This window comes from Spodoptera frugiperda, chromosome 23 (assembly GCF_023101765.2).
Source record: "Spodoptera frugiperda isolate SF20-4 chromosome 23, AGI-APGP_CSIRO_Sfru_2.0, whole genome shotgun sequence".
NCBI lineage: Eukaryota > Metazoa > Arthropoda > Insecta > Lepidoptera > Noctuidae > Spodoptera > Spodoptera frugiperda.
In genome coordinates this window covers 10,853,649-10,866,865 of record NC_064234.1, presented here as the reverse complement: position 1 = coordinate 10,866,865, position 13,217 = coordinate 10,853,649, and the positions used below count along the sequence as shown (strand labels likewise).

The 13,217-nt window shown below is 36.6% G+C and overlaps 1 protein-coding gene across 1 annotated transcript; it reads right to left on the bottom strand.

Annotated features, from left to right (window-relative positions):
- Window positions 1-960: 960 nt before the first annotated feature.
- LOC118266818 (transcription initiation factor TFIID subunit 2) lies at window positions 961-13,088 on the bottom strand. The gene is made up of 19 exons (XM_035580399.2): window positions 12,920-13,088; window positions 12,771-12,825; window positions 12,530-12,693; window positions 12,009-12,225; window positions 11,355-11,587; window positions 10,965-11,142; window positions 10,340-10,609; window positions 9,916-10,056; window positions 9,119-9,399; window positions 8,587-8,826; window positions 7,762-8,011; window positions 6,510-6,672; window positions 5,882-6,051; window positions 5,223-5,436; window positions 4,600-4,801; window positions 3,913-4,180; window positions 3,332-3,508; window positions 2,782-2,910; window positions 961-2,555 (listed from the first exon to the last, which is right to left on the bottom strand). Exons 1-19 carry the CDS (start codon window positions 12,961-12,963, stop codon window positions 2,322-2,324), a joined length of 3,630 nt encoding a protein of 1,209 aa, XP_035436292.1. The 5' UTR covers window positions 12,964-13,088; the 3' UTR covers window positions 961-2,321.
- Window positions 13,089-13,217: the final 129 nt, after the last annotated feature.

Here is a 13,217-nt window from a genome sequence, read left to right as displayed (position 1 = left end):
GTGCGTTGCCGACCTTTTAATTAGGATTAGGTACCTACACTCTTTTTAGGTACTTAAATAATTGAAATCTGAGGATAAGTTCAAAACTTCATACTTATATGTTATTGACCTCCATAGCCGACTTAAGTTACTTAACACACGACTCACTTATCCCTTCTAGTAAATTAGAAACTTCAAGTTATTTGATACCAAGCCACAGTTTAGGATTACAGGGGTTCAATCGACAGCATGGTTTCCGAGTCATATTCACTTCAAAGGGGAAAATAATGCTTTCATTACGCCTTTGTATTTATCGAGGGGAAAGGCAGAATACATTTGCCAACAGTTTACTTAAAATCTCCTTTTTTCAAGTCGGTTATACCTACCTATGAAGCAAGTACAAAGAGATGTCATAATGTATTGTACTCTGTGACACAAAAAATAGCCCTGTCCAATGATATTATAAGTAAAAAATATTAAATAATAAAGTTAGGTATTTGCATAATACCTACATAATATTAGGAATGACTTATAAAGTTAATTACGTATTGTTATTGCAATTACCATTAGATAATATTTGCTACTATAAATTGATAACATCGGGGTTAATACATAATAAGTAAATACTTTTATTACGTTTTATTACTTTACCTACATAACTACGAGTACTTAAGTATAAGTCGTCATTTCTTACGATATCGCGCAAATAAATAATTAAATATTTGTACATTAGGAAATACAATTCAATAACATTACTATAATAAGTACACCAAATAATATGATACGCGATTTTTGTGAGTAATGTAGTTACTGCTTGTAAAGATGACTTCTTTTAAGTTTCCAAGCAAGAGGTTTCAACATTTCTGGATCGCGTAATGGATGGATTTCTGGATTGGGATTACGGTCTCATTGGTACCCAGTAGTACCCAGTTACTGCTACTATTGACAAAGTTAGTTACAAGGTTAAAAAAACAACATAAAGAAAATACTATCCATTTATTTTCATCACTTATAGTAACATACAATTTCTACTTCGACTTAACTTAATTATAAATCTTTAAACACATATATCCACTTACATTTCCAATTTTTCACGTTTTTATATTGACATCACCACAAATCTTACAGTGAAAATTATATTTTCGACTTTTTACGACAATATTATTTATGTACTGAAATATATTAGGCATGATAACCTTTTTAGTACCTAGACCAATTAAGTTTTAATCCTAACGAATATAAAAACTTTCATACAAATCTTTCGCGCAAATTGCACAACCAAATTATTTACAAAATTGAGAAATATGTCGTACTTTAAATACTAACAAGTATGTATGTATAACACAAAATGAACTTTTTTCTAGATATGAATAAAGTGCATTTTGTATTGGGAAAATTAAAAGACGCTCTGAAACTATTTTAACCGACTTCAAAAAAGAGGGTCTGTTTAACCTGTATGTTTGTGCGCGATTAGTGTCAGTTTTTATACGTAGTTTTCATTTCTACAGAAAATGGGTTTTACTCGAGAGAAAACTTCTAGTCACTGCGGTTGAATTTGAACAAAAAGAGCCATACTACAAATTTCCGTATCAAAAATAACTTTGAACCGGTTCACTAAAAACAGACTGCAGTATCTAGTGAAATAGATATGTATTAAAAATATTCAAAATTATTCGTAGACCTTGACATTATTCTTATTATTCAATTTTTGTTCAATTTGCATACACTATTACACGTATTCTTTTCCTATTTGATAAAAGATTTACGTCATCAAAATTTTATTTTTATAAAATTTATTCGAATACACTATCAGTCAGAATTAGATAGGATAAGTTTAAAAAACTTCCATCGTCCTTATAATTTTGCTTAAAAGTCATTCAAGGTATTAATTTTGTTTCGATTACAATAAACAAAAATTTGAAAACGACGACGCTGTTTCTTAGTCAATTCAAAAGTTAATCTAAACAACAAAAGAATAACGTTTACTTTTCAATAAATATAGTAAGAAACACTTGAAGACAGACCTGCCAAGCAAAACAGAACCTATACAGCGCACGAATAAAATTCTTTTTTCGAATTTCACATTACAAGGCTTAAAGGAGATACCTTGTGGTGAACTTTAGCTCAAACTGATCTAACTTAAAGTCTAATTTAAGAAGGATATTGTTAGTCAAAACGCAACCTAAAATATAAGAAAATAAAGTCAACTTTCCTGTCAAAGTATGGATTCATTCTAACAAAAAGAATCATCAAAATGGTATCTGTCAATCAAAACTCAACCTAAACTGTAAAAGATCTGTCAATCAAAACCGAACCTAAACAACAAAGAAATAAAGTTAACTTTAGAAACTCATATTACTAGGCATAGAGGAGATATCTTCGGAGGGACTTTGGCTCGAACTGAATGAACTAAGAGTCTCCCTTGTTTCTTCTTTAATCTTCAAATGTTCTGTGCTTGAGGGGGGGCGGGTCAATGACCTGTCTTTGTCTTTGTGTTCCTTCGACTTGTCTTTGCTGCTGTGCTTGTGTTTGTGCTTATGCTTGTGCTTCTTCTTTTCCTTCTTCTTTTTCTTTGCCTGTAAGAAAGATATTGTTAGTGTTACCTTAACTCCGCTGTAGTGTGGTGTAGGTGAATTTTCACACATACATCACATCCAGACTAATAAACAGTTACAGCCGTACTTAGAGTCATTTAATGATTACTTAACCCAGTCCTTAGCAATTGTTTTCGGGACAAAATCGTTACTAAGGGATACTTTAAGTAACCTTAAGTGACTCTGAGTAGTGGAGTTTATAATTTACCTTAGGAGCTCCAATCTCATCCTTGTCATGTTTGAACATCCCGGGTTCGAAGCCGACCGGGCCAGAAGTACCGGGTATACCCGGCAATGCCACCGCGTTGTCCGTCATAAACTCACGTTTGTTGTCATCCTATAGGAATAAAAATAACGTTAAAAAACTAATAATAATGTCACTAATTAATCAGTTTATCACTCAAAATTTCATATTAAAAATAGTCTTATTTATAAACGAAATAAATTATCGTATAAACTAAAATAAACTCTATTTTCTACTCCTTTAAACTTACATTGAAAACTGTTCAGTAATATCGACTACACAAGCAAAGATAAAACTTATTGTTTGGAACGTAAAGCTCTTGATAACCTACACTGAACATTCGTATAGTTAACTCAGGCTTTACGCCAGAAACATAATACACATCAGACGAAACACAGCACGCACATAAAGCTTAAAACAGCATAATCGTATAAGCAGTTCAGAAAGCAAACTGCAAAACTAACTACACAGTCAAAAATGAACCTTACTACCCTCTACATAAGAAAGTACTTACACTGAACACTCGTATAGGCAACTCAGTCGGCACACTAGTGACGTCAATTTTGACGTCTTCTTCCTTGATATTAGACAGGGGTACAGGAAGCATATCGTCGAGGGGCACGTCCACCATTCTGTCCACTGAGGACAGTGGTATACTGGAGTCCATTGGTACTTCGGGCTCGTATTTAACCTAAAATATAGATGAATAAAAGAATATAAGTAACTTTACTACATACTGCGAAAGAAAATGTTAGTTGAACGTGGAATAGCAATAGTTTATGTCGTACAAAGTGTTGCAAAATCACTTTTATTGTTACTTAAGTAAGGCGCGTTTATAATAACAAAAACATCCAAAATGTTAAAAGCGGGAATCAACACCAAAGTTTAGGTTTCAGGGTGGGACAATAATATATTGAGTTATTTTGATTTCTCGTAAGCATGGGTTATGGTTCGAATCGAAAAGGAGTCGAAGACCGATCGTCATATTGTAATCATTTTTTTTTTTTAGCAATAATGTTTTGTTTTGCTAAAACACTTCATATCTTTAAATGACCAAAAGAACTAAAACTATACCTAATACTATGTAATACTCACATCCTCCACCTCCTGTTTAATAACAGGTTTCGTCTCCAACTCCTTCAATCTATCGCGTTCTCTTTCTCTTTCCTTCTCTTTCTCCCTCTCCCTTTCTCTTTCTAGCCGCTCTCTTTCTTTGTGGTGCATTTGCTTCATCATGGCCTGAATTTCTGGTAGAGGCACACAAATTGGCCTCTTGAGGCCATATAGCGTGTAGTACAGATCTACCAGGTCGCAACGAAGTCTCGCGTCGTTTGATAGAAGGCTGTTCATGTTGTTCCAAAGCCTGGAATGGAGAAGATTGTTATAGACTAAGTTCTTTAAAAAAAGAAGATTATTTTACTAGAAGCTATGTTTATGAGTAGTTAGTAAGGGAATGATGTCAAATAGGGAGAAAATAATGGTTGCCTGTTTTCGATGAGCCGTGAATGGAGTTGCCAGTGGAAAAATTAAAATTAAAAGTGTTATGTTTTATTTTTTTGTTAAAATAACTGCAAAAAAAGAAAGTTTTTTCATACTTCAGGCCCAAACCCATTATTCTTTTAATGATAAATGATATTTATTTTTGCAAGTTGGTTATAAGATAACACTTTTACACGTCAATCTTTAAAATAACTAGATGAGGCCGATTTTAACGATGGCAACCACTATTTAAGCACAATGACAACTATCAACATGACATTATTCCTTTCTTTTTATACATACCTATGCACCACAGCTTCAGTATCCAGTCGATGTCTCTGCGCTCGCTCAAAGGGCGGCATATTGATCAGCAGGCGAGCGAGCCCGTGTCTCACGCACGGGTCCGGGTCACTCTCTACCGCAGTCAGTAGAGACGACAGGTCTTCTGGCTTGCCGTCTACCCGTACAAAGTCTACTAGACACTCGAAAGCCGCTAGTCTTACGTCTGTGGATAAGTAAGGAGATTTTTATAAGTAAGGCTGACGTTAGTTAGTTTATATGGATGACGGATGTCTGTATTTTAATCTGTAGAATAAGTCGGAAAGTTCTAGTCTTCCATATCAAAAACAAATCTAATACTATAAAATGAAGCGCACTAAGACGTAAAGATCACCTTGGATCAATTTTGTCTTTTTGTATGTGATAGGAGGCAAACGATCCAACAGATCACCTGATGGTAAGCAATCAGCGCCGCCCATGGACACTGGCAACACCAGAGGACTCACAGGTGCGTTACCGACTTTTGTGAGTGAAACAAACTAATTTAGATAAAATTATACAAAGATAGCTTCTAATTTGATCATTGCCAAGAATCTTCTCGAATAAGAACTTTATCAACAACTACAGAATAAATAAAATTCTCTTACCAATATACTGTCCATATTGAGCATATGCCCTGAACACAGTGGGGATACTGGGCAGATGGCCACACTGCTGCAGCCTGCGAATAGCGCGGAGACAACTGACGGTCACTGTGTTCTTGTAGCATGGCAACACTTTCTCCAAGTTTAGTACACGGGTGATTTCCTCTAGAACTAATCTTGTGTCCGCTGATAATGAATCTGCTGTTATTGGAGCGCCCTGTAGAACAAAAGTAAAAGATTTGTAGTAAAAAGTACAAATGCCAGTACATCAACCTATTTAGTATTGTTTTCTTTTGTAAATTAAATATCAGCTTTATAGTTTTGTAAATAAAGTCGATATCAGGTCGATCACAGATTTCCGAGTTATGTAATTGAGTATGATATATATTGCCAAAGTCGTTTTACTGAGAATTTAAATTAATTTAATAGTCTTGAGAAATCTCCTGACACAAAATAGGCGGAATAACAAAACATGTTTCTTTACAAGAATATGAGGATATACAAGAATAAAAGAGTAACGATAGAGTTTCTTGCTCGTTTTTCTCCATTCGAAGCTACACTTTGGAACAAGCACCTATGTTCACTTACAGACAGACTGACAGAGAAAATTGATTGAAATAAATACTTTGACTTTGACTTTAAAAATATGAACAAGTACTTACCGGTTGCAATACTGATATCACAGGTGTAATGGTAGCAGCCAAAGCGTCAACTAGAGCCGCCTTATAATAGTTATCGGAGAAATGATTCTTAGAATTATCATTGTACTTGAAGAGATCTAGTAGAAACCGCACCACCTCTGGTGGACAAATGCCGTGTATGTTCCTTAGGCCTGGAAGAGATAGTGTTATTTTAAAATATGCTTTATGTGATATGGATAAGGTAGCTTTTTAATAAACAAAGTGACAGTTGTCAATACTGAATCACACAATCCAAATGTGTTATAACTACCGCATAAAATATTAATTATATTGTATAAGCTCACTAACGTTACTATTTGACGAGTTGACTGGACTAATTTCAAGCCATGCCAGGATCCGTAATCACGACAACGTGAAACTAGTCGGGTTACCTCATCAAATAGTTGTGTGAATATGCCAACGGGAGACGTCGTCCAATTACTTCTCCCGTCTTGGGCGAAACAAGAGGTCATCAGATTATTACTAACTAAAAACCCCGTTCCTACTCCTGCTGCCGAGTCAGAGCCCGGGTAACCCGCTAAGCAGTCCGCAGCTCCGGAACGCTAGTCTAATGAATAATTTTATCTACGGATAATAAAATAGTACCCACCCGCCATAGCGACCGGTATGGTTTTCTGTAGGAAGTAGTGCTGCAAGTTGTCGAAGTTGTTCTGCTTGATGATGTGCGGGGCGGCGAACGAGCCGAACATCTTGCGGAATATCGTCAGCATCGCCGGCGGACCCGCCCACGAACTTATCATCGCATTCGCTACCTACGGAGTAATAAGTGTTATATTATTTATAGACTGCACCACGGGTGAGAATATTAATGATAATAAGACGTCCGCAAGGCAGCTTGTGGCGAGCTGTTGGGCAGTGGCGACCCCACGGACCTGACTCCCGGGAGAGGCCCTACTTTTTAACTCCGGTTAGTACTCGTGACTATCCGGAGTGGCCTCTCCTACCTCACTCTTGCCTTAATCGGCTGGTTTGAGTGGAGATTCGCAAGAGTGGAGTTGCCTTCAGCTCCACTTGGGGGAAGGACGTATCCCAGTAAGATGCTGGTAGGGGTCTTGACCGTACTTCCGGGATTGCTCTGATAGCCGTGGGATGCCCCAACTTCCTCAAGCAGCTCAACGTATGTTGCTTCCCTTGTCGCTACATGCTAGCGGCCGTTTCCGGGGGCCCATTATTGAGTTTGCGAGTCACCCCCTGCCTGTTTATCCGTATTTTTCAATATTGGTCAGGGGCAGGGGCCATAGTCCCCATAGTTAACCGGTTAACTATTCCACAGCCACCCACACCCATATCCCTATCATTTCTTTTTACCATATCTCACAATAGTCCTGCATCAATCGGGGATTGTCCTTTGGTGTACTTCCATAGTGCATACAGGGATAATCGCCAGCTGATGTCTCATTACATTTAGATTAAAATTGTTTAACGGGCTTCTGCGAGTTGGCTTCGGTTCCTCGTACGCCTTCCAAAGGTCCGGGACCCTGTGGTCCCGTGATTATGTAAAGAACATACATAATAATAATAATACAATGCTAAACCTAATAGAGTCCGATCCAAAGCAATCGAAAAACAAAGGAATATAGTAATGCTTTAATTTCTTATAAGAACAATCCAACTCAAATTAAAATAGGTATATGTTTCGCGAATGAACATTCAACACAACACCACAAAAATTAGCCAAATTAGGAAGTCAGTTAAAATAATACCTAAAATGAAGTTGCACTCAAAAAAACATGGGTACACACTCACATGAACTATCCAAACATCCTGTACTCATCAACTATCATTAATCACATTCCATTAAACTCTAAACCAACATCAACCAAACACATATACCCACTCACCTTAGTCAAACAATGCGCAGCTCTGCACCGAATCTTATAATACGTTTGTTCGTTTTCAATGACATCAGTGAGAGCCTTCCTTGTAGCGGGCTCTGGGTAGTTATGTAGAGCGTCGATAGCTTCACTCTGAGCGGTGACGTCACGCTCATGACGCAGCTGATACTGCCACTGGTAGTCAGGCTGGGATATCACAGTGCTACGCAAAAGTGACATCTCTGGGTCGAGACGGATCCATAGGACGGGTGAGTCACTGGAATAGAAGAGGATTGTTATTATATTTGTAACGTAAGCGTAAAGTACCTAATAAAGAAGAAAATTAATTTCTCTTCCTCTTTCTCTTTCTCTATCTGTTTCTCTATCTCTTTTTCTATCTCTTTTTTTCTATCTCTTTCTCTATCTCTTTCTCTATCTCTTTCTCTATCTCTTTCTCTATCTCTTTCTCTATCTCTTTTTCTATCTCTTTCTCTATCTCTTTCTCTTTCTCTATCTCTTTCTCTATCTCTTTCTCTATCTCTTTCTCTATCTCTTTCTCTATCTCTTTCTCTATCTCTTTCTCTATCTCTTTCTCTATCTCTTTCTCTCTCTCCCCTCTCTCTATCTCTTTCTCTTTCTCTTTGTCTATCTCTATCTCTTTCTCTTTCTCTCTCTCTTTCTCTATCTCTTTCTCTATCTCTATCTCTTTCTCTATCTCTCTCCTGTGGTGCCACTTTTCTATCACATTGAAATCTATCGCTAAATCAGTTCAACAACAGATTTTCAACTTTATAACAAAATGATAGAGATGAAAATCTAATAAGTTAGTTAGGTTAAATAAGGATAACTTACTCCATAGCCGACAAATCCATGTCGACCTCTTCCCCGGTACATAAGGGGATCTTCTTCTTCTTATTCCGGCGGCTTTTGCTGTGGCATGTAATGTCTGCCTTGACGACTGTGTTCTCGATCTGCAGCATGTGCTTAAAGGTCCCGTCTAACTCCTGTAACTGTACGAGCAATGGCCCCACGTACTTCCTTATGCCACGCTCGTGCACGCAGTCTTGACGGATCTCTAGCTCCACTGTGTTTCTGGAAGATATGAGAAATTTTAGTGTGTATGTAGATACGAATTGTTAGTAGTGCATCAGCCAAAAGGTATTTTATTGTAGACAAAATTTATTTTAGTTTGAAGATATTATCTATCTGACCAAGTAACTTATTCATCAAACTCTGTAAGTTTCAGATGGGGCTATCTATTCTTAATATTTATCATATTCAGTATGTATTCTTAGTGAAAATAAGGGAATCACTCACTATATACTCCAAAATAATTTGGGAACAATTAAAATCGTTTTGAAATCTATAGACTGATACTACTCACCTCTTACGATTGAATACGGACGTGAGCTGAAATTTGGCATGGCCGCCGGTCCGCACCCATTGGTCAACGAACACCGCCATGTCTTTGCCGGTCACAGTAAATATGGCCTTCACGAATAGATTGGTGGAAAGCAATAAATGGCCCCAGAGCCCACTGCCAATCTTCGTGTTGGCCGCATTGGTTGCCAAGGAGAGCTGCTTGTTGAAAACTTGCAGCAATAACTCCTGACCGATACGTTGTTCCAACATTCTTAGTACTAAGTGGGATTTCTTTCGCATTATCTGTAAAAGAGAGCAAGGATTAAGCATATTTTGTATTATGTTACTTTCGTTGTTTTGCTGAGGTAATTAGAACTTATGACGGGATATTTACCATGTTTATTTAATTTGGTGAGTTTCCGATATTTCGGCACTGTTGCAAGCGCCATGATCACGGATTAACTGGAGTAATGGTAGTGGTGTTAGTGATGTCAGCAAGAAACGAACGAGAAAGCGGGTAGACCGATTTGTCTGCTCGTGAACACCCACCCGCATTTACTCCAGTTAATCCGTGATCATGGCGCTTGCAACAGTGCCGAAATATCGGAAACTCACCAAATTAAATAAACATGGTAAATATCCCGTCATAAGTTCTAATTATAGTGTTAGTGACCATGTCAGTTTAAAAACTTATATTGCTGAGGTAATCCTAGCATACATTTTAATAGGGCAAATTCAACATGAAAATTAAGATACTTCCAATCGAAGTAATTAAAACTATAATAACTGAATAAAGTACACAGTAAAGGAGTATCTTACCTCAATATAACGCGGAGACATAGTGTGGACATTCCGAACGGGGAAATAGAATACATCCTTGGGTTCGACGCGCGCTCCACTGGCGGGCGGCTGCCAGGGATCCAAGACTATGCCGCCATATTGTTCTTCATAGCCGACAACCTGGGAAAATAAACAAAATTAAGTGTCAAGTAATGATTAATGAAGAGTGAGATGGTGCTGATGATAAGAGATTTTGTTTTTATTCATATAGTTATAGAATAAAGAGGAACTAAGAGTGTAGATACACCAACTCCTACAAACAGTTTTTCCCGCATTCCCGTTTAGTATAAAAAGTATGTTCAGTCGATTTTGCGTGAAAGACTATGTCACTATCTATTCCTTCAAGTATCTTCATAAAATACCACTCTAATTCAACATTTATGATAATAACATGATGGCATACCTCTTGCAGCTCCTGGTGAATAATATACCGGTACTCGTTATTACCGAAGCACTTCTTGGAGTACAACCCACACATATAGTCAGGTATGCCCTTGGCTAGCCAGAGATCTGACCAGTTCTGCATCGTGATGAAGCAGCCGAAGAATTGTTCTGCCACGGCTTGAGCCATGGCCTTGCGACTGATGTACGTTTGGTCTATGATAGCGATGGAATGGAGGAGGTGGGTGCTTAGGATTGACATCGTTGTGTAGGCTGTTGCGTCATCTTCAGTCTGAAAAAGAGCAAGATATATTTAGCTAATGGAGTAAGGCCAGAATGGAGAAGATTGGAGGAGGCCATTTCCACCTGGCAATAGGCCACACGGAAGTGGAGGAAAAACACACTGATAGTTTAAGATAAAAGCTAATGGACTGCTGTAGAAATGTAACATTAATTCAATGGAATGTTCTGAAATATGTAACGTTACATGCCACATAAATGTCACGCGTTCCTATCCCTGAAGGGATAGCGAGTAGAAGTGCGCACATTTAGTACATGGTCACTCTGTTCTTTCCGCTTTTCACCACCTATCTCCACTAATACTAATAGCAAGTAATTAATGTCTTAGAACATAATTTTATACTAACCTCATCAACAAAAACTTGTTTGTAGCAGGGGTAAGGATATCTAGTAGAGAGAGTTTCTTCATAAAACTCAAATGCTTCATGTAAATATCTCACAGTGTTCTTCAATATCTGCAGCAAGTTGGGCAAGCAGTAATGCGTAACCTCATTCATAAACGGATCCACATAGGTCTCAAAAGGCCTGGAAGAAAAATTAATTACATTGTAATAAATTTCACATACAAGACACATGACTATTGACATAGGGTACATGTTACATAGTTATGTGGAACAAAAATATAATATTTTACAAAACCGGAGACTAATTAAAAGATTTCTTAATATGCAGTTTTACTTACAACTACCTGAATGTGGTCAGAAAAATTTTAAAATTAAGTAAATAAGTAGACTTACCCAATAGCTAAAGCAATATTAGGAGCACAAGCAGGAGTATTAACCAAGTAATGAAAGGTCTTTCTTCGATGGTCGGGAGTATACACTACTTCAAATAGCTCTCCACACGACACCGCAGTAAGACTTTCATCAACGGTAAATTCTAGTTTCCATGTGCAAGGTTCCGCAAAGCTGTCTACACATGGAAACCAGAGTCGTGCTGAGTGACCATATGTGAACATGTGAGCTGATTTCTGTAAAATAAAAATGCAATGAATAGATACATATTCTATTTTTGCAATTTGCTATTTAAAAGAAAATATAATCAGTATATTTCTATTTTTTATTTTTTTTAAGTGCAACTATTTTAGTCACTTATTTTTATTCTTTAATTTATATTTGTACCTATATATTTAAGTTAAACAATTTAGAATAAAATTAATAAGAAGTAACTAACCCACAACAAAAAGTATTTCTTTAATTACCTGTTTCTAATATTTTTAATATTGTGCAATAAGGAAATTATTCATCATACAAACTTCATATCCTAATTGACAATACAAAATGTCTGATGGTTATTGGAAGAGTTGAAGATTACTTCAATACTATACATTAGAAAGGTCTATTACCAGAATAAAAGAGACTGATAATAACGAAATTATTATTATTACATACCTCTACTAAACTTCCCTCACCCTCTGGCACAACAAAATGCATTCCTCCCTGAGGGGATTCAAGTGAGAACTCAATACCAATGCGGAGTCCTCGGCCCTCTCCTACTAAGTGTGCAGCTTCTTCAGGAATCTGGATGTGGAGCTCTCCAGAATTATGATCCGGATCTATCTTTTGGGCAGCAGACAAATGAAACTGGGAGAACACTTCCAAGGATCTCCTATAAGAAATGTTAATGTTGAGTACAGGATGAATAAATAATCCTCCATAGGAATCTACACTTTGGAACAAGCAAATAGCCTCACTAGAGGAGTGACCGACAGACAAACATTGTTAATATTATTATATTTGCTTTGACGTTCAAAAGTGGTTTCCTGGTCTATTTGAAATAGGTAATTAAGACTATGACTTTTGAAATGGTTTATTTTTAAATAAGAGCAAATGTGTTAAGATTTAACCTTTCTTTTGTTATTTTATCTAATGTTTGTTTACATTAATTAATCAACACATTATAAAGTACTTACGTATTGGGGTCAGCTTGACAAATGTCCAAAAATGGATCAAAGTATTGGAAATTGGCTTCATACTGATCATTGAGGCAAACGCGATATATTCGACATTGTTTAGCGTTCAGTCGAATATAACGGAGGTTGTCCTTTAGAGGAACGATTGTTAGCTCTACGAAACCCTGCAAATGATAATGGGTAGATAAAAAAAGAACATAATTTTTTAACATAAAATTTTGTGCTAACTTTCAATACTCACAATAACGCTCTTCCTTTCAAAACTTATTCCAGTCAAACTTAGAATTTGATGGGCTGTAAAGAAGATGAAATAAAATAAGTAAATTCCTATATTTTAGAGCACAAACATTGAGTCTGTGTATAAACAAACAAAAATTTTATGATACTTATAATTTAAATGGGCGACAATTGTCGCCTGTGCGCTCCTTCTTCATTGTTGATTAATGTTCCCAGTCATTTCTTATTAAAACAAGCCGATTTATTTAATTATTTCACAAATTATCAAAACATGCACCACAAAACACCACACAATCACAAAAATTGATGAACTTGTCAAAAATGTCAAATGAGGTTATCATAGACAAAAGACAAAGACAAAAGATTTTTTGCAAATTTTTTAAACGCGGATACGAATCTTTTGAGACCTAAGTGTAGGTAAAGACGACAATTATTCATCGTAATTTTAATT

Coding starts and splice junctions, on each gene's coding strand:
- LOC118266818 (XM_035580399.2), bottom strand. CDS start 12,963: ATGAAGAAGGAGCGCACAGGCGACAATTGTCGCCCATTTAAATT. Junction 6,052..6,509: donor CATACCGGTCGCTATGGCGG/GTGGGTACTATT, acceptor TATCTCTTCCAG/GCCTAAGGAACATACACGGC. Junction 5,437..5,881: donor TGATATCAGTATTGCAACCG/GTAAGTACTTGT, acceptor TTTGTTCTACAG/GGCGCTCCAATAACAGCAGA.